At 42.5% G+C, this 27,595-nt stretch overlaps 2 protein-coding genes across 3 annotated transcripts in view; both read right to left on the bottom strand.

Annotated features, from left to right (window-relative positions):
- Nucleotides 1-27,595, bottom strand: part of LOC145867291 (uncharacterized) — a 358,109-nt gene that overhangs the window by 195,787 nt on the left and 134,727 nt on the right. The gene's annotated exons all lie outside the window — the stretch shown is intronic.
- LOC145867289 (cell adhesion molecule CEACAM6-like) lies at nt 918-26,183 on the bottom strand. 2 transcript variants are annotated; one of them, XM_082971359.1, is made up of 10 exons: nt 21,484-26,183; nt 11,601-11,678; nt 7,007-7,174; nt 6,782-6,958; nt 6,129-6,383; nt 5,603-5,866; nt 5,294-5,390; nt 5,151-5,205; nt 4,933-5,036; nt 919-2,596 (listed from the first exon to the last, which is right to left on the bottom strand). In XM_082971359.1, exons 2-10 carry the CDS (start codon nt 11,653-11,655, stop codon nt 2,515-2,517), a joined length of 1,257 nt encoding a protein of 418 aa, XP_082827485.1. In that variant the 5' UTR covers nt 11,656-11,678; nt 21,484-26,183; the 3' UTR covers nt 919-2,514. The 2 variants fall into 2 exon arrangements, with proteins under 2 accessions (XP_082827484.1, XP_082827485.1); XM_082971358.1 differs by having other exon boundaries at nt 918-2,596; nt 6,782-7,174.

Genomic DNA, 27,595 nt, shown 5'->3' with positions numbered 1-27,595 from the left:
ACTTTTGGTCTCCAATATAGGCCCCTTTCTGTGTTTAATAAAATGCAGCACGAGGACAATTTGATTGCAGAAACTCCTCCCTGCTAATAAGGAAACCGATAGTTACGGATGTAGTATATCTGGTAATGAGGAAACCACTAGTTATGGATGTAGTATATCTGCTAATGAGGAAACCACTAGTTATGGATATAGTATATCTGGTAATGAGGAAACCACTAGTTATGGATGTAGTATATCTGGTAATGAGGAAACCACTAGTTATGGATGTAGTATATCTGCTAATAAGGAAACCGATAGTTATGGATGTAGTATATCTGGTAATGAGGAAACCACTAGTTATGGATGTAGTATATCTGGTAATGAGGAAACCACTAGTTATGGATGTAGTATATCTGGTAATGAGGAAACCACTAGTTATGGATGTAGTATATCTGGTAATGAGGAAACCACTAGTTATGGATGTAGTATATCTGGTAATGAGGAAACCACTAGTTATGGATGTAGTATGTCTGGTAATGAGGAAACCACTAGTTATGGATGTAGTATATCTGGTAATGAGGAAACCACTAGTTATGGATGTAGTATATCTGGTAATGAGGAAACCACTAGTTATGGATGTAGTATATCTGGTAATGAGGAAACCACTAGTTATGGATGTAGTATATCTGGTAATGAGGAAACCACTAGTTATGGATGTAGTATATCTGCTAATGAGGAAACCGCTAGTTATGGATGTAGTATATCTGGTAATGAGGAAACCACTAGTTATGGATGTAGTATATCTGGTAATGAGGAAACCACTAGTTATGGATGTAGTATATCTGCTAATGAGGAAACCACTAGTTATGGATGTAGTATATCTGGTAATGAGGAAACCACTAGTTATGGATGTAGTATATCTGCTAATGAGGAAACCACTAGTTATGGATGTAGTATATCTGGTAATGAGGAAACCGCTAGTTATGGATGTAGTATATCTGGTAATGAGGAAACCACTAGTTATGGATGTAGTATATCTGGTAACGAGGAAACCACTAGTTATGGATGTAGTATATCTGGTAATGAGGAAACCACTGGTTATGGATGTAGTATATCTGGTAATGAGGAAACCGCTAGTTATGGATGTAGTATATCTGGTAATGAGGAAACCACTAGTTATGGATGTAGTATATCTGGTAACGAGGAAACCACTAGTTATGGATGTAGTATATCTGGTAATGAGGAAACCACTAGTTATGGATGTAGTATATCTGGTAATGAGGAAACCACTAGTTATGGATGTACTATATCTGCAAATGTAATCTAATCTGCTAAAATAGATGCACACGCAATTTGGTTGCAGAAACTCCTCCATGCTAATGCAGAAACTGCTAGTTATACCAATACCATAGACCTACTGTAGGACCCATAACTTCACCTAACAACAACATAGACCTACTGTAGGACTCATATTTTTGGTTTTTGTGACATATATTCTTGCTTTGAAAATGGCTGTGTGATTATTTTTGACAGGGTACTCTCCTGACATAATCTAATGTTTTGCTTTCGCTGTAAAGCCTTTTTGAAATCGGACAATGTGGTTAGATTAACGAGAGTCTTGTCTTTCAAATGGTGTAAAATAGTCATATGTTTGAGAAATTGAAGTTATAGCATTTTTTAGGTATTTGTATTTCGCGCCACACGATTCCACTGGCTGTTGACTAGGGTGGGACGCAGGCGTCCCACCTAGCCCAGGGAAGTTAATTATTTAATCAAACAGCATGCTAAAAGCATCAGACCATTTCAGTACATATAGTTGATTTTATTAAAACACATGGGGTGTGTCTATATATGGAAAAATACACATAACATTTCAACCAATCGATTGGTAGAAATGACAGATGACTCTTGGTTGACCAAGATTTATTTTAGGTGGGGACAGCACTAGAACATGATGTTGGGGCTCCCGAGTGGCACAGCGGTCTAAGACACTACATCTCAGTGCTAGAGGTGTCACTACAGACACCCCGGTTCGAGTCCAGGCTGTCACAACTGGCCGTGATTGGTAAATAAAGGTTACATGTCTTCATGGTTCTGGGTTTGTTGTGTTCATGTCTTCATGGTTCTGGGTTTGTTGTGTTCATGTCTTCATGGTTCTGGGTTTGTTGTGTTCATGTCTTCTTGGTTCTGGGTTTGTTGTGTTCATGTCTTCATGGTTCTGGGTTTGTTGTGTTCATGTCTTCATGGTTCTGGGTTTGTTGTGTTCATGTCTTCATGGTTCTGGGTTTGTTGTGTTCAGGTCTTCATGGTTCTGGGTTTGTTGTGTTCATGTCTTCATGGTTCTGGGTTTGTTGTGTTCATGTCTTCTTGGTTTTGGGTTTGTTGTGTTCATGGTTCTGGGTTTGTTGTGTTCAGGTCTTCATGGTTCTGGGTTTGTTGTGTTCATGTCTTCTTGGTTCTGGGTTTGTTGTGTTCATGTCTTCTTGGTTCTGGGTTTGTTGTGTTCATGTCTTCATGGTTCTGGGTTTGTTGTGTTCAGGTCTTCTTGGTTCTGGGTTTGTTGACTGTACTGTAGAGAACAGAGGGGTCCTCCTCAGCTGCTTGTTCCACCGTGGGCCTGGAGAAAGAAACATCCATTAAACTGAATGTGACTCCCAAATGGCACCCTACTCCCTTATAGTGCACTACTTTTGACCAGTAGTGAACTAAATAGGGAATAGGGTGCCATTTAGAATGGAACCAGAGCCATTCCTTAAAACCCTCATCACATCACTCCTGTTGGGGCTAGGGGGCAGTATTGAGAAATTTTGAAGAAAATATGTGCCCATTTTTAACTGCCTCCTACACCAACTCAGAAGCTAGGATATGCATATTATTAAGACATTCGGATAGAAAACACTCTGAATTTTCTAAAACAGTTTGAATGGTGTCTGTAAGTATAACAAAACTCATATTGCAGGCAAAAACCTGTGAAAAATAGATAAAACATTTTTTTTGAATTTTGTGACTGTACTATTTAGTGTCATTGTTTTATAGATACCATAGTGAGAAAGGATTCATTTCGCAACTCCTACGGCTTCCACTAGATGTCAACGATCTTTATAAAGTTGTTTGAAGCGTCTATGATAAACAGAGAGCAAATTAGAATGCATGGAAGTTGACATGTCGTCACTTCATTTTTTGGCGCCTGCGCATAAATCTGAGAAGCGTGAGTTTGTCATAATTGTTTATCTAGACATAGGATAGGTTGTGTGAAAATATTACTGATGTTTAACGTTAAAAATGGACCAAAAGATTAATGCTAAACAACGTTTGACATGTTTGAACGAACGTAAATAGATTATTTACTAGGTTTTTTTAGCTTTTCGGCGTGATTTTACACCCCCCCCACCACGTTTTGTGGGAGCATAATGAACGCTAACTACTTGGTGTTATTTGGACATAAATTATGAACTTTGTCAAAAGAAACCACATTTGTTCTGGACCTGGGATTCCTGGCAGTGCCTTCTGGTGGAGATAATCAAAGGTAAGGGGATATTTACAATGTTATTATCGATATTAGATGATGCTAACTGTATAGCATAGCTTATTGTTCTTAGCATAGCACCCCGTTTATTGCAAAATGTGATTTCCCAGTAAAGTTATTTTGAGATCTGGCCATTCGGTAGCAATTACGAGATGATAATATATTATTCTTTGAATGACAATATTATAATTTACCAATGTTTTCGAATAGTAATTTTGTTATGTTCACCGGAAGCATTTCAGAGAAGAAAAAAATCGGAATTTCACGCTACTGTAAAATGCTGTTTTTGGATATAAATATGAACTTGATGGAACAAAAAATGCATGTATTGTATAACATAATGTCCTAGGAGTGTCATCTGATGGAGATTGTCAAAGGTTGGTGCATAATTTTAGCTGGTTTCTGCTTTTGGTGACGCCTGACCTTGAATTGAAACTGGATGTTTGTACTTTTGTGGCTATGTACTGTCCTAACATAATCTAACTTTATGCTTTTGCCGTAAAGCCTCTTTGAAAATCGAACAATGTGGTTAGATTAAGGAGATGTTTATCTTTTAAATTGTGTAAAATAGTTGATTGTTTGAGAAATTGAAATTATTAGATTTTTGATGTTTTGAATTTCCAGCCTTGTTAGCAATCCCGTCTCGGGGTTCATTGCTAACCTGTAGCCCCAACAGGTTATAGACATGTCATAGTAATTGTCTTGAGATGTATATTGTAGAGTGCAGTTTCAGGAAATGCCATTTGGCCTGAAGAATACCCCTGGAACCTTTAAGACATTAAAACTGTGACTTTTCAAAATGCCTACTTTTACACCATAGTATGAGTTCAATGAAATGTCATCAGATAGTGATGGAGGGAGTTCTCAGAGAACAATGAAATGTCATCAGATAGTGATGGAGGGAGTTCTCAGAGAACAATGAAATGTCATCAGATAGTGATGGAGGGAGTTCTCAGAGAACAATGAAATGTCATCAGATAGTGATGGAGGGAGTTCTCAGAGAACAATGAAATGTCATCAGATAGTGATGGAGGGAGTTCTCAGAGAACAATGAAATGTCATCAGATAGTGATGGAGGGAGTTCTCAGAGAACAATGAAATGTCATCAGATAGTGATGGAGGGAGTTCTCAGAGAACAATGAAATGTCATCAGATAGTGATGGAGGGAGTTCTCAGAGAACAATGAAATGTCATCAGATAGTGATGGAGGGAGTTCTCAGAGAACAATGAGGGGTCACTAATGGTCAACTGTTTTGCTTATTTGAATGACTTTGTCTACTCCTCCAATAAGCAGCAACATATGAATGACCTTGATGCTGTCTGTGTGTTCACAATGTTGTATACAGTATTGACTCTATGTTGTTGTAATGGTAGAATATGCTCAGAGGGTGGCAGCACTGGAGAGGTTGAATTTCACAGCAGCTTACTGGACATCCTCGTCCTGTTCCTGGTCAAAGGTGGCCACTGTCTGTGCTGCAGCAGGGGTCATGGCCATGCCTGAGATGTTGACATACACTGCACTAGAGTCTCCCTGACGGAGAGAGAGAACAGACAATATAAATAGACCTGGGGACAGACAGCATGAAGAGTGGACATTTCCCACAAAGCAACGAAAATGATCTTCCATCTGTCTGAACAGACTCACCTGTCCGTCGTCTGCTGTGTGTCTTGTGTCAAAGGTGGATTTGGAGGCCTTCTTCCTGTTTTATAAATGAACGAATGAATGAATGAACAAATTAATGAAGATAATAAAGTGAAATAATCTTTAAAATATGCATTTTCACTCACCTGAACCACATGAAGCCAGAGAGACATGAAGCCAGTATGACACCCAGAACAACCACTATGATTCCTACAGCAGCAGTTAGAACTGAGGTTTGTTTCTCTAAAAGATAATATAGATGATATGAGTACATGTTATTATGAACTGAAAATTAATATACTGCAATACAGGACATTAATGCAATACTTGTATGTATAAGACTATGTATAGTTTTAAACCAAAGTGTAATGATGCAAACTAGAAGAAGATTACCTTGAAACATCATTTCTTATTGAACATCATTTTGTATTGAAGTATTGAAGATGTAACTTCACCTGCTATAATGATCATCAGAGCTGTAGAGTTATTAGATGCTATTGTATTCTCAGCCTCACAGTAGTATTCTCCTCTGTCCTCAGAGATGATGTTAGTGATGCTGTAACTCTGTCCTGATGCTTTTGGTGAGGTAACATTCTTCTTGTACCAGGTGTATTTGTCCACAGGTGGGTTGGATTCACTGCTGCAGGTCAGAGTCACTGAACTGCCCTCCATTATTTCACCAGAGGGACTGACTGACACTGAGGTGTTCCTTGGACCATCTGGTGTTGAAGACCAGATTCATTTATAGCAACATTTGTGTTTACATTTTACAGGTGAGTTTGAAATCATTTAATTCAGAGTAAAAGACAATCAGAAAAATAATAATTAAAAAGAATGATGATATGGTGGTAATACAAATTCAAGGAAATGGATGTTACACACAAAAATATTTATTCATATTTATTCATATGGAAAACAATCTATTCCCAATTCAAGAATCAACATAATCAGTATATCAAATGAAACCCACAATGTACTGACATGTGACAGTGAGAGTCTCTTCAGCAGAGGGGAGATCCTCATGGCCTTCTACAGCACAGGAGTATCGGCCTGTATCCTCACTGCTGACTGAGAATAGGCTATAGACAGGAGAGGAGGTGTTGCTGTTTGGTATAGGCTGTCCATTCTTATACCAACTGTAGGCTGTGATGGGGTCCAGTGTACATTTGGTTCTACATATCAGTGTGACATTCTCCCTCTCTGACACAGATGTAGGATCCATCTCCAACACAACATCTAGAGTATGAGGAAACAAATCATTATTCTCCTCCTTTGTGTCTGTATAGCTGCCCTTTATAAGGTAATTATAGTCATTCATTAATGAATTTGATTTATTTAGCCAGGATAGTCAACTCTGTAATACTTTCCACTGTTTTCCAGGAAGTATTGGGTTCAATAGAGTCAATTTAAACAGATTTTAACACAACATTCTCATTAGCATACATGCTAAAATCACAGCATACACTGAAGCACACACATCATATGCTTTAGCATACATACAGAACCACACTCACATTACAACTATCTAGATAGATGTGAGATGAGTGACAGATACTGTAAATACAAACCAAGACAATTTTCTTGAACTAAATGGAATTCAACAGTTGAACTATATTGAATGTACGTAACTGTACCTGTGACAGACAGAGTGACTCCAGGACTGCCAATATATTTCCCTCCGGTCTGATCTGTTAATAATCTGAACTTGTACTCAGCAGAGTCACTCTCTCTCAGGTCTGTGATCCTCAGTGTGTGACAATTCTTCTGATCTCCATGACACTCCAGACGACCTGCATACTCTGGGTCCTGACCTAGATCTCCATGACACTCCAGACGACCTGCATACTCTGGGTCCTGACCTAGATCTTTAGGTTCTTTACCAGTCCCAGATTCAGTGAACCAGAGGGTTGTTGTGACTGTACCACTGGGATATGTATAAGAGCAGTGCAGCTCCACTGTTGACCCCTTCAAGGCACAGATACTTTTCTTGGTGTAAGTCACACTCCAGACATTCTGACCCAGTACCACTGAAACAAGGTCACACAACACAATGCTATCAGAATTAAGCCAATGTATCTCTGTAATGTGTCTGTATCTATGTAATGTGTCTGTATCTCTGTAATGTGTCTGTGTCTCTGTAATGTTTCTATATCTGTAATGTGTCTGTATCTCTGTAATGTGTCTGTATCTATGTAATGTGTCTGTATCTATGTAATGTGTCTGTATCTATGTAATGTGTCTGTATCTCTGTAATGTGTCTGTATCTCTGTAATGTGTCTGTATCTCTAATGTGTCTGTATCTCTAATGTGTCTGTATCTCTAATGTGTCTGTATCTCTGTAATGTGTCTGTATCTCTGTAATGTGTCTGTATCTGTAATGTGTCTGTATCTGTAATGTGTCTGTATCTCTGTAATGTGTCTGTATCTCTGTAATGTGTCTGTATCTATGTAATGTGTCTGTATCTCTGTAATGTGTCTGTGTCTCTGTAGTGTGTCTGTATCTATGTAGTGTGTCTGTGTCTCTGTAATGTTTCTATATCTCTGTAATGTGTCTGTATCTCTGTAATGTGTGTCACGTCCTGGCCAATATAAGGGTTAATTGTTATTGTAGTTTGGTCAGGACGTGGCAGAGGGTATTTGTTTTATGTGGTTCGGGGTGGTGTTTTGGTAGAAGGGCGTTTGATTTATTATTTCCGGGTTTTTGGTTTATGGTCTATGTTTATGTATTTCTATGGTTAATGTATTTCTATGTTAGGTTGATTGGGGTTTGGGACTCTCAATTGGAGGCAGGTGCTTCCTCGTTGCCTCTGATTGAGAGTCCTATATATGGGTAATTGTTTGGTGTAGGTTTTTGTGGGAGATTGTTTCTTGTCTAGCGTGTGTGAGCCTGAGAAGACTGTTCGGGGATCGTGAGTTTGTTTTGTTGTTTTGGTGTTCATTTTGAGTTTAATAAATGTTCAAGATGAACAAACACAGTCCTGCTGGATTTTGGTCCTCCTTCACCATCGATAACTGTGACAGAATCTCCCACCACAAAAGGACCAAGCAGCAGAGGAAGGAGCAACAGGTGGACTGGAAGGAGCAGAGGGAATTTGAATTGGACAAACGGGAGAAATGGACATGGGAGCAAGTTATGGCCGGAGAGGGCCCATGGAAGAAATGGAGCAAAGACCGGGAATGCTACCGAGGAACACGACTGCCGATTAAACCCGAGAGGCAGCCCCAAGAATTTTTTTTGGGGGGGCATATGGGTAGTTTGGCGGGGCAAGTTTGGAGCCCCAGGCCAAATCCCCGGACTGTGTCACAGAAGCCAGTTAATGGACATGTCTCGTGCTTCGGGGTAATGAGTATTATGGCGAGGCCAAGTGTTTTTAGGCCAGTACACGCTATACCAGCACCCCGCATTTACCAGGGGGTAGTAGGCATTCAGCCAGAAAGGGCGATGCCAGGTTTAAGCTCGAGACCGCCAGTAAGCCTCCACGGTCCTATATATCCTGTTCCCGCTCCACGCACTAGCCTAGAGGTGCGTGTTCCCAGTCTGGCACGTCCAGTACCAGCACCACGCACCAGGTTTCAAGTGCATCAGCCCAGTCCGACTCGTCCTGTTCCCGCTCCCCGCATTAGCCTGGAAGTGCGTGTTCCCAGGCTGATAACCCCAGTACCAGCACCACGCACCAGGCTTCCAGTGCGTCGGCTCAGTCAGAAGTCGCCAGAGCTGCCCGTCAGTCAGGAGTCGCCAGAGCCGCCCGTCAGTCAGGAGTCGCCAGAGCCGCCCGTCAGTCAGGAGTCGCCAGAGCCGCCCGTCAGTCAGGAGTCGCCAGAGCCGCCCGTCAGTCAGGAGTCGCCAGAGCCGCCCGTCAGTCAGGAGCCGCCAGAGCCGCCCGTCAGTCAGGAGCCGCCAGAGCGGCCCGACTGCCCGGAGATGCCAGAGCGGCCCGACTGCCCGGAGATGCCAGAACGGCCCGACTGCCCGGAGATGCCAGAGCGGCCCGACTGCCCGGATCAGCCAGAGCGGCCCGTCGGCCAGGATCAGCCAGATCGGCCCGTCGGTCAGGATCAGCCAGAGCGGCCCGTCGGCCAGGATCAGCCAGAGCGGCCCGTCAGCCAGGATCAGCCAGAGTGGCCCATCTGCCCAGAGTCTGCTGATGACCAAAAATCAAGGGAGTCTAGCAGCAACCCTAAACTGAGTAAGCCTGACATTTCAGAACTTAAAGTAATTAACGGTTTAATTGATGAGTCTGCATACAGGGTGGAGAGGAGGAGGTCTGCCCATGATCCAGAGCAGGGGGAGTCTGCCTACGGTCCGAGGCAGATCGGGTCGGTCGGCACTCTGGAGGACAATAGGCCGGAGCCTGAACCACCACCTGTATAAGTGGGTTGGGGAGGGGGGGTGTAGCACAAGTGCCGTCGGTGACGGCAGCCACCCTCCCTTTAGTTTAGGGGGATTTTTTGTTGTTTGGGGTTTTTGTTATTCTTGAGGTGCTTCCGGGGTTAGCACCTTTAGGGGGGGGGGGGGGTACTGTCACGTCCTGGCCAATATAAGGGTTAATTGTTATTGTAGTTTGGTCAGGACGTGGCAGAGGGTATTTGTTTTATGTGGTTCGGGGTGGTGTTTTGGTAGAAGGGTGTTTGATTTATTATTTCCGGGTTTTTGGTTTATGGTCTATGTATTTCTATGTGTAGTCTGGTTAATGTATTTCTATGTTAGGTTGATTGGGGTTTGGGACTCTCAATTGGAGGCAGGTGCTTCCTCGTTGCCTCTGATTGAGAGTCCTATATATGGGTAATTGTTTGGTGTAGGTTTTTGTGGGAGATTGTTTCTTGTCTAGCGTGTGTGAGCCTGAGAAGACTGTTCGGGGATCGTGAGTTTGTTTTGTTGTTTTGGTGTTCATTTTGAGTTTAATAAATGTTCAAGATGAACAAACGCAGTCCTGCTGGATTTTGGTCCTCCTTCACCATCGATAACCGTGACAATGTGTGTGTATCTCTGTAATGTGTCTGTATCTCTGTAATGTATCTCTGTAATGTGTCTGTATCTCTGTAATGTATCTCTGTAATGTATCTCTGTAATGTGTTTATATCTGCAATGTGTCTGTATCTATGCAATGTGTCTGTATCTATGCAATGTGTCTGTATCTATGCAATGTGTCTGTATCTATGCAATGTGTCTGTATCTATGCAATGTAAATGTGTTTATGTAAAACATAGGCACCACAATGTAAATAAGTCCCAGACTTTATTGTCCTTTAAATCAACAATCCTGGTCACTGTAAATAAACTGTGTGTACATGTGTGTATGTATTTTTTTTAACTGACCAATAAAATCAATCAATCCAAACTGTGCAGCAGCCATTTGATGAATGGAAAGAGACATTTGTTACAAAACACCAGAAAGCTGAATGACATTCAGAGATTGTCAAGCCTTCGATACTGGGTAAGCCTACAAGGTAAGGTGGGATGTATTCCTATTTGTTCAGATTGATTGTGGTTTTAAAAACGTAAACCATGCTATAGAAGTGCTCCAAGTCGTTATGCTTTTGTTTATTGGTTGTGTGGTGCATTGGCACAGAAACCTGTTGGTAGAAAATGTGAATATATTTTATATAATTATAAATATGGCATCAAAATTTTGAAAATCTGATTTCCCCCTGGCTGATCACTGTCTGCAGCCGGCTCTGATCGTAATAATGAAATAGGCAGGGAGAGTGAGCTCATCCGTGGTGGTCGGCGAACCCTGAACCTTCTGGCCAATATCCCCTGTGTGCCATTGACTGTGCCACAAAAGCATGCTGAAGCGGCAAAGTCAATTTTCACATGAATAAACACACAGTCGCTATGTAATGATTACTAACTGGGTGGGTTGAGATTATTACATATAAAAGCACTAAACCTCTCTCTAAAAGCTTCACTTATACAAACGTTTTACTTGAACCCTAAATGGTTCTCCAGTAGATTAATAAGAAAAGCTCATCCATTGTTTAAAAATGGCCTTTTTGCCTTTGTGCAGATTGCCATGTCTCATTTTAGATTCATTGAGAATTATACTTTTTTCAAAAGTATCTGTCTTTTTCAAACAAGCATTACAGAGCTGGTTACAATTTCATCCCCCTGAAAAGGGAGAACAAATATTACAACAAATATTATGGCTGAACTCAAATGGTTGATAAAATACCTGTAATTATGGGAAAGATGTTTGAACGTTGTGGATGCTTGTGCTTTTTTTTCACCTTAAAGATGCATCAATTTCAAAATGAGTAGGGTTTGTCCACACCATGTTGCCATAGTTGGTGAGTTGAGTGTGAAACCACAGACAAGAATCACTCAGTGAGGTGTGAAAGATACCTATTTAAAGGGAAGTGGAGACGCCTAACACCAGAATAACATTATGATTCATATCCTTTAGAAATGTCTGTAGAGAAACAGAACAACTAAAAGATAAGAATGAGACCATACCTGTCACAGACCAGAGAAATACCAGCAACACACTTCCTGCTGTTCTCAAGGCCATTGTTGCATCTCCCACCCTGCAGTCTTAGAAACATAAACAACAACTCACTCTATAGCAGGTGAATAACTCCACCTGATACATTGAAGTAGAAACTGTAAATGGGGTACAGGGCCTCATTACTGAAAATGAACCAGGCTCATATTGTGTTGTGTTGTATTGTGCTATATGGTTGTCTATGTGAATACTGTCTGTCTGTAAGTCTATTGCACTATGTATGTAATGTGTGTGACGTGTTGCATGTCTGTCTTCGTCTGTCTATTTAAGATGACATGCTGTCTGATGCAAAAACTATTTCCTAATGGATACAATAAAGTCATCAACATCACAAACAACAAAAACAATCACTTATTGAACAGATGTGTAGAACTGTAAACACATATTTCAACATTGATTGTTGTGAAGCTGTTTATTCTCAGATCCCCAGATACAGGAGGATAAATGTTCAATTCTCTATGGTCCGTCAAGCTGTACAGCAGCCTAAAGACTGACCACCAGGTTCAATGATAACTCCTATCCCCAAGCTGTGAGGCTAAACAACAATTGACTCTCTCTCTCTCTCACACACACACACACACACACACACACACACAGACACACAGACACACACACACACACACACACACACACACACACACCATCTGTAGTGAAGGCCCATAAGGCCCATAGAGTCTGTATCAGTCTAGAGAGCTGGTTGTTATGGATGTAGAAAAGTTAAAACACACATCCTACACAGTATAGATGTCAACCCTACTCCCTATCAGTCCCAGTATAGATGTCAACCCTACTCCCTATCAGTCCCAGTATAGATGTCAACCCTACTCCCTATCAGTCCCAGTATAGATGTCAACCCTACTCCCTATCAGTCCCAGTATAGATGTCAACCCTACTCCCTATCAGTCCCAGTATAGATGTCAACCCTACTCCCTATCAGTCCCAGTATAGATGTCAACCCTACTCCCTATCAGTCCCAGTATAGATGTCATCCCTACTCCCTATCAGTCCCAGTATAGATGTCAACCCTACTCCCTATCAGTCCCAGTATAGATGTCAACCCTACTCCCTATCAGTCCCAGTATAGATGTCATCCCTACTCCCCATCAGTCCCAGTATAGATGTCATCCCTACTCCCCATCAGTCCCAGTATAGATGTCAACCCTACTCCCCATCAGTCCCAGTATAGATGTCATCCCTACTCCCCATCAGTCCCAGTATAGATGTCATCCCTACTCCCCATCAGTCCCAGTATAGATGTCAACCCTACTCCCCATCAGTCCCAGTATAGATGTCAACCCTACTCCCCATCAGTCCCAGTATAGATGTCAACCCTACTCCCCATCAGTCCCAGTATAGATGTCAACCCTACTCCCCATCAGTCCCAGTATAGATGTCAACCCTACTCCCCATCAGTCCCAGTATAGATGTCAACCCTACTCCCCATCAGTCCCAGTATAGATGTCAACCCTACTCCCCATCAGTCCCAGTATAGATGTCAACCCTACTCCCCATCAGTCCCAGTATAGATGTCAACCCTACTCCCCATCAGTCCCAGTATAGATGTCAACCCTACTCCCCATCAGTCCCAGTATAGATGTCAACCCTACTCCCCATCAGTCCCAGTATAGATGTCAACCCTACTCCCCATCAGTCCCAGTATAGATGTCAACCCTACTCCCCATCAGTCCCAGTATAGATGTCAACCCTACTCCCCATCAGTCCCAGTATAGATGTCAACCCTACTCCCCATCAGTCCCAGTATAGATGTCAACCCTACTCCCCATCAGTCCCAGTATAGATGTCAACCCTACTCCCCATCAGTCCCAGTATAGATGTCAACCCTACTCCCCATCAGTCCCAGTATAGATGTCAACCCTACTCCCCATCAGTCCCAGTATAGATGTCAACCCTACTCCCCATCAGTCCCAGTATAGATGTCAACCCTACTCCCCATCAGTCCCAGTATAGATGTCAACCCTACTCCCCATCAGTCCCAGTATAGATGTCAACCCTACTCCCCATCAGTCCCAGTATAGATGTCAACCCTACTCCCCATCAGTCCCAGTATAGATGTCAACCCTACTCCCCATCAGTCCCAGTATAGATGTCAACCCTACTCCCCATCAGTCCCAGTATAGATGTCAACCCTACTCCCCATCAGTCCCAGTATAGATGTCAACCCTACTCCCCATCAGTCCCAGTATAGATGTCAACCCTACTCCCCATCAGTCCCAGTATAGATGTCAACCCTACTCCCCATCAGTCCCAGTATAGATGTCAACCCTACTCCCCATCAGTCCCAGTATAGATGTCAACCCTACTCCCCATCAGTCCCAGTATAGATGTCAACCCTACTCCCCATCAGTCCCAGTATAGATGTCAACCCTACTCCCCATCAGTCCCAGTATAGATGTCAACCCTACTCCCCATCAGTCCCAGTATAGATGTCAACCCTACTCCCCATCAGTCCCAGTATAGATGTCAACCCTACTCCCCATCAGTCCCAGTATAGATGTCAACCCTACTCCCCATCAGTCCCAGTATAGATGTCAACCCTACTCCCCATCAGTCCCAGTATAGATGTCAACCCTACTCCCCATCAGTCCCAGTATAGATGTCAACCCTACTCCCCATCAGTCCCAGTATAGATGTCAACCCTACTCCCCATCAGTCCCAGTATAGATGTCAACCCTACTCCCCATCAGTCCCAGTATAGATGTCAACCCTACTCCCCATCAGTCCCAGTATAGATGTCAACCCTACTCCCCATCAGTCCCAGTATAGATGTCAACCCTACTCCCCATCAGTCCCAGTATAGATGTCAACCCTACTCCCCATCAGTCCCAGTATAGATGTCAACCCTACTCCCCATCAGTCCCAGTATAGATGTCAACCCTACTCCCCATCAGTCCCAGTATAGATGTCAACCCTACTCCCCATCAGTCCCAGTATAGATGTCAACCCTACTCCCCATCAGTCCCAGTATAGATGTCAACCCTACTCCCCATCAGTCCCAGTATAGATGTCAACCCTACTCCCCATCAGTCCCAGTATAGATGTCAACCCTACTCCCCATCAGTCCCAGTATAGATGTCAACCCTACTCCCCATCAGTCCCAGTATAGATGTCAACCCTACTCCCCATCAGTCCCAGTATAGATGTCAACCCTACTCCCCATCAGTCCCAGTATAGATGTCAACCCTACTCCCCATCAGTCCCAGTATAGATGTCAACCCTACTCCCTATCAGTCCCAGTATAGATGTCAACCCTACTCCCCATCAGTCCCAGTATAGATGTCAACCCTACTCCCTATCAGTCCCAGTATAGATGTCAACCCTACTCCCTATCAGTCCCAGTATAGATGTCAACCCTACTCCCTATCAGTCCCAGTATAGATGTCAACCCTACTCCCTATCAGTCCCAGTATAGATGTCAACCCTACTCCCTATCAGTCCCAGTATAGATGTCAACCCTACTCCCTATCAGTCCCAGTATAGATGTCAACCCTACTCCCTATCAGTCCCAGTATAGATGTCAACCCTACTCCCTATCAGTCCCAGTATAGATGTCAACCCTACTCCCTATCAGTCCCAGTATAGATGTCAACCCTACTCCCTATCAGTCCCAGTATAGATGTCAACCCTACTCCCTATCAGTCCCAGTATAGATGTCAACCCTACTCCCTATCAGTCCCAGTATAGATGTCAACCCTACTCCCTATCAGTCCCAGTATAGATGTCAACCCTACTCCCTATCAGTCCCAGTATAGATGTCAACCCTACTCCCTATCAGTCCCAGTATAGATGTCAACCCTACTCCCTATCAGTCCCAGTATAGATGTCAACCCTACTCCCTATCAGTCCCAGTATAGATGTCAACCCTACTCCCTATCAGTCCCAGTATAGATGTCAACCCTACTCCCTATCAGTCCCAGTATCAATGTCAAACCTACTCCCTATCAGTCCCAGTATAGATGTCAACTCTACTCCCTATCAGTCCCAGTATAGATGTCAACCCTACTCCCTATCAGTCCCAGTATAGATGTCAACCCTACTCCCTATCAGTCCCAGTATAGATGTCAACCCTACTCCCTATCAGTCCCAGTATAGATGTCAACCCTACTCCCTATCAGTCCCAGTATAGATGTCAACCCTACTCCCTATCAGTCCCAGTATAGATGTCAACCCTACTCCCTATCAGTCCCAGTATAGATGTCAACCCTACTCAGTCTGGTCCTAAAGGACCCTCAGATAAATCCACTGTGTCATTCACACACATTCCAACACTCCTCCACTGAGACACTTTATGAATACAGGCCCTGATGTAACAACCAAAACTGTCTCACCCTGATCTGTTTCACCTGTCTTGTGCTTGTCTCCACCCGCCCTCCAGGTGTCGCCAGTTTCCCCCCTTATCCCCTGTGTATTTATACAGTGGTGGAAAAGTACCCAATTGTCATACTTGAGTAAAAGTGAGTCACCCAGTAAAATACGACTTGAGTAAAAGTCTAAAAGTATTTGGTTTTAAATAATATGATATAAAGTATCAAAAATAAATGTAATTGCAAAAATGTACTTAAGTATCAAAAGTAAAAGTATGAATCATTTCAAATTCCTTGTTAAGCAAACCAGATGGCACAACTGTTTGTGTTTTGTTTGTATGTGCAGATAGCCAGGGGCACACTCCAACACTCAGAAATCATTCAGAAACAAAGCGTTTGTGTTTAGTGAGTTTTCACATCAGAATCAGTAGGGATGACCAGGGATGTTCTCTTGATAAGTGCGTGAATTGGACCTTTTCTGTCCTGCTAAGCATTCAAAATTTAACGAGGACTTTTGGGTGTCAGGGGAAATGTATTGAGTAATAAGTACATTATTTTCTTTTAGGAATGTAGTGAAGTAAAAGTTGTCAAAAATAAAAATAGTAAAATAAAGTACAGATACCCCAAAACAACTACTTCAGGAGTACTTGAAAGTATTTTTACTCAAGTACTTTACACCACTGCCTTTATACCTGTATTTTCTGTTTGTCTGTTGCCAGTTCGTCTCGCCAAGCCTACCAGCCTGGTTCTCCCTAGCCCCTGTTTCTCTCTAGCCCCTGGTTCCCCCTAGCCCCTGGTTCTCCCTAGCCCCTGGTTCTCCCTAGCCCCTGGTTCTCCCTAGCCCCTGGTTCCCCCTAGCCCCTGTTTCTCCCTAGCCCCTGTTTCTCCCTAGCCCCTGGTTCTCCCTAGCCCCTGGTTCTCTCTAGCCCCTGGTTCTCCCTAGCCCCTGTTTCTCCCTAGCCCCTGTTTCTCCCTAGCCCCTGGTTCTCTCTAGCCCCTGTTTCTCTCTAGCCCCTGGTTCCCCCTAGCCCCTGGTTCCCCCTAGCCCCTGGTTCTCCCTAGCCCCTGGTTCTCCCTAGCCCCTGGTTCTCTCTAGCCCCTGTTTCTCCCTAGCCCCTGTTTCTCCCTAGCCCCTGGTTCTCTCTAGCCCCTGGTTCTCCCTAGCCCCTGTTTCTCCCTAGCCCCTGGTTCTCTCTAGCCCCTGGTTCTCCCTAGCCCCTGGTTCTCCCTAGCCCCTGGTTCTCCCTAGCCCCTGTTTCTCCCTAGCCCCTGGTTCTCCCTAGCCCCTGGTTCTCTCTAGCCCCTGGTTCTCCCTAGCCCCTGTTTCTCCCTAGCCCCTGGTTCTCCCTAGCCCCTGGTTCTCCCTAGCCCCTGGTTCTCCCTAGCCCCTGGTTCTCTCTAGCCCCTGGTTCTCTCTAGCCCCTGGTTCTCCCTAGCCCCTGGTTCTCCCTAGCCCCTGGTTCTCTCTAGCCCCTGGTTCTCCCTAGCCCCTGGTTCTCCCTAGCCCCTGGTTCTCCCTAGCCCCTGGTTCTCCCTAGCCCCTGGTTCTCTCTAGCCCCTGTTTTTCTAGTTTTTCCGGTTTTGACCACTCTGCCTGTCCTGACCCTGAGCCTGCCTGCCGTTCTGTACCTTCCTGACTCTACCCTGGATTACTGACCTCTGCCTGCCCTTGACCTGTCGTCTGCCTGCCCCCTGTTTTGTTAATAAACATCTGTTATTCAAACTGTCTGCATCTGGGTCTTATCTGACACAGTTCTGATCCAAAACACAGCTCAAAACATAACAAGAAGTAAAATTATACATTCCCCTCAAGAATATGACTAATGACTAAAATCAAATAACCCAAAACTATTTTTCAAGATATTGTCACGCGTACTTATAGAGTGAAGTGAAGGAGAGAGGTCCTGTACAGAGAGTCAACCAGTTGATACATATTTAAAGTAGTCAGGGCACAAGTAGCTGATGCAGAACTGTCCTTTCCTCTTTAAGTCATTAACATGCATGACGACGAGAACAACATGTCAGAGAAGGGAGGTTACTGTATTAGAATGGGCCCTACATTTCTAAAATGGACAAAATGTCCCCCATTTCCACTTTTATTTAAATACAGAATCATGTTAACAATATGTTGACTATTCTTTATGGAATGTTTATAATATCTTAGAATGTGTTGCCTTGTCCCTCTGAGTTCTACATGGAACAGGTCAAAGTTCCATTTACATTTGGTCAGTTCCATGAAGTCATTCATTCTATTCTATAAACACATTCAATTTACACTCCTCATCAGCTGCATCAAAGTGATACTGAAGGTTTCAGTGTTCTAGACTAGAGCTCTCCCTACTGGCATCTCAGCATTACTGTAGTGTCTCTTCGTACGATGGGCAGTAATATAATGCCTTGATCATATTCAGTTACACTGGCTTCTTCCCAAATGGCACCCTATGTCAAAAGTAGTACACTATTAAGGGAACAGGGTGCCATTTGGGAGAGAACCACTGTTGGCCATCGTGTATAGTACTGGTACCTAATAATAATGTCCTCAATAATGTTGGGCTAATAACAACATAACAAACTAATGAAACGCAACACTGGTGTTAAAAAGTAAAATTTAAGCACACAAAAATTGATGTCTGTTCTATAGAACATGCCGCTATCATATTCTGTTCCACTGTTGGCCCTTGTGAACAGCAGATGGCAAGCAGTGGATAGCAGCCGATTTACGGGCTCCTGACCTACTCCGCTATTTTGTGTCTTTTTTGTGCTGATTTTAACTTTACTCTGACCGAAAACAGCTTCCGGACATCAGAACAGTGATCATTTAACTTGATATGGACAAACATTTCTACCTCAACGAGATGGCAAATTATGGACGTTCTGCTTACTCCGGACCAGGCCCTAATCCCCCGGGACTCGAAAGAGGAAGTGGCGGCAATAGAGAGGCAAGTGAGCAGGCATCCTGACGAGATTACGTTGGCGATCAAATAGACCACCATTGCCCTCTGTTCTATTGTAAATAAGATTGTGTTCTTAACTGACTTTCCTAGTTAAATAAAGGTTAAATACAAAATGTATTTAATAAATTAATATTGGCGAACGTGCAGTCACTGGAGAACAAACTGGATGAGCTATGTTCTATCCTATCACTGGAAAACTGTAATACGTTTTTCTTGAGTTGTGGCTGAATGAGGACCTGGATATACATCTTGCTGGTTTTTCTACACAAAAATGTTTTGCTTTCTAGAACCTTAAAGGGTTATTTGGCTGATGCCATAGGAGAACCCTTTGAAGAATCCTTTTAGGTTCCAGGAAGAACCTTTTTGAATTACAGGTAGAACCTTTTTGGGTTCCATGTAGAACCCTTTCCACAGAGTGTTCTACATGTAAACGAAAGGGGTTCTACCTAGAACCAAAAAGGGTGCTCCTATTGGGACAGCCGAGGAACCCTTTTGGAACCCTTTTCTCTAAGAGCATCTTCAAGAATGGATGGCAGACTCTGGTAAGTCGAAGGGAGGAGGGGTGTGTCTCTTTGTTAAGGAAGTCTCAAGTTTTTGCTTGCCTGAGTTAGAATACCTTGTGATAAGCAGTAAACAATACTGTTTACCAAGAGAGTTTTCATCTACACTGAACAAAAATATAAACGCAACATGCAAAATATTTTAAGATTTTACTGACTTACAGTTCATATAAGGAAATCCGTTAATTTAAATAAATGTATTAGGACCTAATAGATTTCATATGACTGGGAATACACATATGCATCTGTTGGTCACAGATACCTTAAAAAAAAGGAGGGGCATGGATCAGAAAACTAGTCAGTATCTGGTGTGACCACTTTTTGTCTCATGCAGCGCGACATCTCCTTTCCATAGAGGCCTGTCGAATGTTGTCCAACTAATCTTTAATGGCTGTGAGAAGTTGCTGAATATTGGCAAGAACTGGAACATGCTGTCGTACACGTCGATCCAGAGCATCCAAAAGCATTCTCAATAGGACAGTGGTGAGTATGCAGGCCATAGAAGAACTGGGACATTTTCAGCTTCCAGAAATTGTGTATGATTCTTGCGACATGGGGCCATGCATTTTGATGCTGAAACATGAGGTGATGGCGGTGGATGAATAGCACAAAAATGGGCCTCAGGATCTCGTCACAGTATCTCTCTGTATTCAAATTGACATCGATAAAATGCAATTGTGTTCGTTGTCCATAGCTTATGCCTAACCATACCATAACCCCACTGCCACCATGGGGTATACTGTTCACAACGTTGGCATCAGCAAAACGCTTGCCCAGACTACGCCATACACGCTGTCTGCTATCTGCCCGGTACAGTTGAAAACGGGATTCATCCGTGAAGAGCACACTTCTCCAGCGTGCCAGTGGCCATCGAAGGTGAGTATTTGCCCACTGAAGTCGATTACGATGCCAAACAGCAATCAGGTCAAAATATGCAGTTCTGTCCTTGAGCAAGGCAGTTAACACCCAACAACAACTGATCCCTGGTGCCGATGATGTCGATTAAGGCAGATCCCGCAGTGTTGCTCTGTTTCAGAGGGGTTAGGTTAACTGTAGAAGAAGTTTACAATTGGTTCATTCATCCCCTTCCTCTCCCCTGTAACTATTCCCCAGGTCGTTACTGTAAATGAGAACGTGTTCTCAGTCAACTTACCTGGTAAAATAACGGATAAATAAAATAAAGAAGACACATTTTAGTTGAATGGATTTAGTTGTGCAACTGACTGGGTATCCCCCTTTCCCTTACATGTGTGTACATTTTTATTTTACCTTTATTTAACTAGGAAAGTCAGTTAAGAGCAAATTCTTATTTTCAATGATGGCCTAGGAACAGTGGGTTAACTGCCTTGTTCAGGGGCAGAACGACAGATTTGTACCATGTCAGCCCAGGGATTCAATCTGCAACCTTTCAGTTACGAGTCCAACACTCTAACCACTAGGCTACCTGCCGCCCCATAACCACCTCAATTATTTCATACCCCTGCACATCAACTAGGTACTGGTAAATAGACATGTTATTTTTTACTCATTATTGTTATTTGTTATTCAGTTCCTTGTGTCACTATTTAAAATGTTTTTACTCTGCATTGTTGGAAATGGACCCGTTAGTAAGCATTTCAATCCACCGTCACTGTGTCTCACGTAAATAATACTCCTAAACACAACCCTCCATCACTGTGTTTCATATTAATACTGTATTACTCCTAAAAGCTAAACACCCAATCCCCTCTTACTTTAGCCCATTTTCAAACACGTCTCCACAAAAATCTATTACTGTCAGAGTCCTTAAAATAGCAGGAAAAAGTATTATATATGAAACCACATGTACAATACTGTATCAGATTAATATGCAGAAATACATCTACAGAGTACATAACAGAAAAACAAAACAACATACATTCCAATAGCATCGCCATGCACATAACAGGATACAGAAGTTCATGGTTACAAACAAATTATAAAATATACATATTTTAAGATATCGTCAAGCATACTTACAGAGTGAAGGGTAGACGTGTTGTAAGTTAACTTACTGTCAGTAAACAGACACTGAGTGTGAAGTTTGAGATCTGTGGTTAACCCAACATTGAAGTAGTCTGTGTCCATAGAGTTTAATAGAGGGCGCACTTGCTTCAAAACTAAAGCCATTGAATACAAACTTTCAGTTGGTTTACCGACTGTCATTAAAGTTATGGAAGTTGAAGAAGAAGACATTAACTACTTTAAAATGGAGATAGTCCTCAATTGCTCTTCTAATTCTGTTGCAGACGACATAATGACAAATATGCATAGATGGACCCTCTAGACAAATCTATGTCAGGAACTAAGAAGCTGATGCAGAGAGGGCTTCCTTCCTCAGTCACACATACAGTGTTCGAGAGCATCAAAACTGTGATGCATCGTGGGTAAATTGTGACTGACTGACTGACTGAGTGAGTGAGTAGTTATTTATCATGCAAGGTCATTTGTAGATCTCGACTCGTCTATAAAGTCGGCTGCAATGTCAAACACTCCTACATTTACATAACATTATAGCATTTGTAGCAAAAATCTAATTCAAATCATGGGACCGATAATATGATTTGTCAGATTAACATTAGCACATCATGTTCAAATCATCTATAAGTGACTTTGTTGAGCTTCACATTGAATTTTATACATTTGGATGATTTGGACATGATTTGGACATGATAAAATGACTAAAAGAAATGTGCAAAAAATGCTAATATTGGTCGGATGACTTGAATGGGATTTGTGCCACAAATGCTAAAACATTAGCAAGTGGAAACAGTACCAGGGGAAACTAAACCAAAGCATGGATTGCTGACATAGGAGGACATGAGGATGATGAGGGTGATGTGTTGATGAGGATGATGTGTTGATGAGGATGATGTGTTGATGAGGATGATGTGTTGATGATGATGATGTGTTGATGATGATGATGTGATGATGTGTTGATGAGGATGATGATGTGTTGATGAGGATGATGTGTTGATGAGGATGATGTGTTGATGATGATGATGTGTTGATGATGATGATGTGATGATGTGTTGATGAGGATGATGATGTGTTGATGAGGATGATGTGTTGATGATGATGATGTGTTGATGATGATGATGTGATGATGTGTTGATGAGGATGATGATGTGTTGATGAGGATGATGTGTTGATGAGGATGATGTGTTGATGATGATGATGTGTTGATGATGATGATGTGATGATGTGTTGATGAGGATGATGATGTGTTGATGAGGATGATGTGTTGATGAGGATGATGTGTTGATGATGATGATGTGTTGATGATGATGATGTGATGATGTGTTGATGAGGATGATGATGTGTTGATGAGGATGATGTGTTGATGAGGATGATGTGTTGATGAGGATGATGTGTTGATGAGGATAATGAGGATGATGTGGATGATGTGTTGATGAGGATGATGTGTTGATGAGGATGACGTGTTGATGAGGACGATGTGTTGATGTAGGATGCAGCTAAACAGCTTGACACAATAATTTCTGAGGTAGAGCCTCTACTGATTGAAGATAGCATGTAAATGGCTGTGAGAAACCTATCTAGTAACTGGACCTCTCTGTCTTTTAGAGTCCTGTAAAAGGCTGTGAGAAACCTATCTAATAACTGGACCTCTCTGTCTTTTAGAGCCCTGTAAAAGGCTGTGAGAAACCTATCTAGTAACTGGACCTCTCTGTCTTTTAGAGCTCTGTAAAAGGCTGTGAGAAACCTATCTAGTAACTGGACCTCTCTGTCTTTTAGAGTCCTGTAAAAGGTTGTGAGAAACCTATCTAGTAACTGGACCTCTCTGTCTTTTAGAGTCCTGTAAAAGGTTGTGAGAAACCTATCTAGTAACTGGACCTCTCTGTCTTTTAGAGCTCTGTAAAAGGCTGTGAGAAACCTATCTAGTAACTGAACCTCTCTGTCTTTTAGAGCCCTGTAAAAGGTTGTGAGAAACCTATCTAGTAACTGGACCTCTGCCTTTTAGAGTCCTGTAAAAGGCTGTGAGAAACCTATCTAGTAACTGGACCTCTGTGTTTTAGAGTCCATAGCATCCAAAGGCATATACATCTGTCAGCTGGTGTGACCTCAACAAGAAATGTCCAAAATTCCAACGCAATTACAACGTTAAAACAGACAACCCCCAACCTCACGTATGTGGACACTGCCCTGTCTGTAAAGGTATGTGGTATCCTACACTGCCCTGTCTGTAAAGGTATGTGGTATCCTACACTGCCCTGTCTGTAAAGGTATGTGGTATCCTACACTGCCCTGTCTGTAAAGGTATGTGGTATCCTACACTGCCCTGTCTGTAAAGGTATGTGGTATCCTACACTGCCCTGTCTGTAAAGGTATGTGGTATCCTACACTGCCCTGTCTGTAAAGGGGCTTTGAAAAGCAGAGACACTGAAGTGGTTCAAGAAGTGGAACATGAGTGCTACCTTCAACCATTGGATGAAGATGAACATTCAGAGACATTTGTGTTTTATGACTTTGAGAGTAATCAGCAACCAGGGGTTTATCTACCAATTGTTGTTTCCACCATGACTTTCAAGGGTGAAAAGTGGTCAGCAGACAGACTCAACTGTGCTAACATTTATAAACCCCCAGTACTAAAACACTGTGCTCTACTCTGTCTAAAACATTTATAAACCCCAGTACTAAAACACTGTGCACTACTCTGTCTAAAACATTTATAAACCCCAGTACTAAAACACTGTGCACTACTCTGTCTAAAACATTTATAAACCCCCAGTACTAAAACACTGTGCTCTACTCTGTCTAAAACATTTATAAAACCCTGCTACTAAAACACTGTGCTCTACTCTGTCTAAAACATTTATAAAACCCCAGTACTAAAACACTGTGCTCTACTCTGTCTAAAACATTTATAAACCCCTGCTACTAAAACACTGTGCTCTACTCTGTCTAAAACATTTATAAACCCCAGTACTAAAACACTGTGCTCTACTCTGTCTAAAACATTTATAAACCCCAGTACTAAAACACTGTGCACTACTCTGTCTAAAACATTTATAAACCCCAGTACTAAAACACTGTGCACTACTCTGTCTAAAACATGTATAAACCCCAGTACTAAAACACTGCTCAACTCTGTCTAAAACATTTATAAACCCCAGTACTAAAACACTGTGCTCTACTCTGTCTAAAACATTTATAAACCCCCAGTACTAAAACACTGTGCTCTACTCTGTCTAAAACATTTATAAAACCCCAGTACTAAAACACTGTGCTCTACTCTGTCTAAAACATTTATAAACCCCAGTACTAAAACACTGTGCTCTACTCTGTCTAAAACATTTATAAAACCCCAGTACTAAAACACTGTGCTCTACTCTGTCTAAAACATTTATAAACCCCAGTACTAAAACACTGTGCTCTACTCTGTCTAAAACATTTATAAACCCCTGCTACTAAAACACTGCTCAACTCTGTCTAAAACATGTATAAACCCCAGTACTAAAACACTGTGCTCTACTCTGTCTAAAACATTTATTAACCCCAGTACTAAAACACTGTGCTCTACTCTGTCTAAAACATTTATAATCCCCCAGTACTAAAACACTGTGCTCTACTCTGTCTAAAACATTTATAAACCCCCGGTACTAAAACACTGTGCTCTACTCTGTCTAAAACATTTATATAACCCCAGTACTAAAACTTTTATTTTTATCCCAATTCTAGATCCTATGATTCCTATCTTCTTTTGAATCCCTTGATCAAATCATATCAAATTATATTTGTCACATGCACCGAATACAACAGGTGTAGAAATTACATTGAAATTCTGACTTACAAGCCCTTAACCAACAATGCATTTAAGAAAACAAGGTTAAGAAAGTAACAAAATAAAACAATTATAGAAAATAGGACAAATGTTAAAATAAAAATAATTAAGGAGCAACAAAAAAATAACAGTCGCGAGGCTATATACAGGGGGTACCGGTACAGAGTCAATGTGGAGGCTATATACAGGGGGTACCGGTACAGAGTCAATGTGGAGGCTATGTACAGGGGGTACCGGTACAGAGTCAATGTGGAGGCTATATACAGGGGGTACCGGTACAGAGTCAATGTGGAGGCTATATACAGGGGGTACTGGTACAGAGTCAATTTGAGGAGGCTATATACAGGGGGTACCGGTACCGAGTCAATTTGGAGGCTATATACAGGGGGTACTGGTACAGAGTCAATGTGGAGGCTATATACAGGGGGTACCGGTATAGACTCAATGTGCGGGGGCACTGGTTTGTCAAGGTAATTGAGGTAATATGTACATGTAGGTAGAGGTAAAGTGACTGTGGATAACTGGGTAGAAGAAGGTGTTGCAGCCAGTGTCAAAGCCCAAGGTAGTCAAGTCTTGTTTTTTTTGTAGACCCAGCCTTCAACAAGTGACACAGGGGGTACCGAGGCTTTCGACTCTGTCAATCACCACATCCTCATCGGCAGACTCAATAGCCTTGGTTTCTCAAATGATTGCCTCGCCTGGTTCACCAGCTACTTCTCTGAAAGAGTTCAATCTGTCAAATCGGATGGCCTCTGGTAGTTCTATGGGGGTGCCACAGGGTTCAGTTATTGGGCCAACTCTTTTCTCTGTGTACATCAATGATGTCTCTCTTTCTGCTGGTGAGTCTCTGATCCACCTCTACGCAGACGACACCATTCTGTATAGTTCTGGCCCTTCTTTGGACACTGTGTTAACACTGTGTTAACAACCCTCCAGACGAGCTTCAATGCCATACAACTCTCCTTCCTTGGCCTCCAACTGCTCGTAAATACAAGTAAAACTAATGCATGCTCTTCAACCGATCGCTGCCTGCACCTAACCCGCCCGTCCTTACTTAGAATATGTGGACAACTACAAATACCTAGGTGTCTGGTTACACTGTAAGCTCTCCTCCCAGACTCACATCAAACATCTCCAATGCAAAGTTAAATCTAGAATTGGCTTCCTATTTCACAACAAAGCATCCTTCACTCATACCGCCAAACATACCCTTGTAAAACTGACCATCCTACCGATCCTCGACTTCGGCGATGTCATTTACAAAATAGCCTCCAATACCCCACTCAATAAACTGGATGCAGTCTATCACAGTGCCATCCGTTTTGTCACCAAAGCGCCATATACTACCCACCACTGCGACGTGTACGCTCTCGTTGGCTGGCCCTCGCTTCATACTCGTCGCCAAACCCACTGGCTCCAGGTCATCTACAAGACCCTGCTAGGTAAAGTCCCCCCTTAATTCAGCGCACTGGTCACCATAGCAGCACCCACCTGTAGCACGCGCTCCAGCAGGTATATCTCTCTGGTCACCCCCAAAGCCAATTCCTCCTTTGGCTGTCTCTCCTTCCAGTTCTCTGCTGCCAATGACTGGAACGAACTACAAAAATCTCTGAAACTGGAAATACTTCTCTCCCTCACTAGCTTTAAGCACCAGCTGTCAGAGCAGCTCACAGATCACTGCACCTGTACATAGCCCATCTATAATTTAGCCCAAACAACTACCTCTTCCCCTACCATATTTATTTATTTATTTATCTCCTTTGCACCCCATTATTTCTATTTCTACTTTGCACTTTCTTCCACTACAAATCTACCATTCCAGTGTTTTACTTGCTATATTGTACTTACTTTGCCACCATGGCCTTTTTTGCCTTTACCTCCCTTATTTCACTTCATTTGCTCACATTGTATATAGACTTATTTTTCTACTGTATTATTCACTGTATGTTTGTTTTACTCCATGTGTAACTCTGTGTTGCTGCTTTGCTTTATCTTGGCCAGGTCGCAATTGTAAATGAGAACTTGTTCTCAACTTGCCTACCTGGTTAAATAAAGGTGAAATAAAAATAATTACATTGTTTAAGTTTCTTTCCCACGAGATTAGGCTTAGAGAAGAGGTATCGTGTGGCCACAGCTTTGTATGTGGAACTTTCCCAGGAAATCAGACACTCTTTTTAAAGAGTACATCAATACCTCCTTGAGAGGCGAGCAAATGGCTTCAGGATATCCTGCATCAGCCACAGATCAAGAGAGCAAAGACAGATACATTCAGGACTATCATGAAAAGGG

The sequence above is a fragment of the Salmo salar genome, unplaced genomic scaffold (genome assembly GCF_965601325.2).
Source record: "Salmo salar unplaced genomic scaffold, fSalSal1 ptg000257l, whole genome shotgun sequence".
Lineage (NCBI taxonomy): Eukaryota > Metazoa > Chordata > Actinopteri > Salmoniformes > Salmonidae > Salmo > Salmo salar.
This window is presented reverse-complemented; position numbering and strand designations above follow the sequence as displayed.

Coding starts and splice junctions, on each gene's coding strand:
- LOC145867289 (XM_082971358.1), bottom strand. CDS start 11,655: ATGGCCTTGAGAACAGCAGGAAGTGTGTTGCTGGTATTTCTCTGGTCT. Junction 5,391..5,602: donor TCTGATGATCATTATAGCAG/GTGAAGTTACAT, acceptor ATTATCTTTTAG/AGAAACAAACCTCAGTTCTA. Junction 5,037..5,150: donor ACACAGCAGACGACGGACAG/GTGAGTCTGTTC, acceptor TCTCTCCGTCAG/GGAGACTCTAGTGCAGTGTA.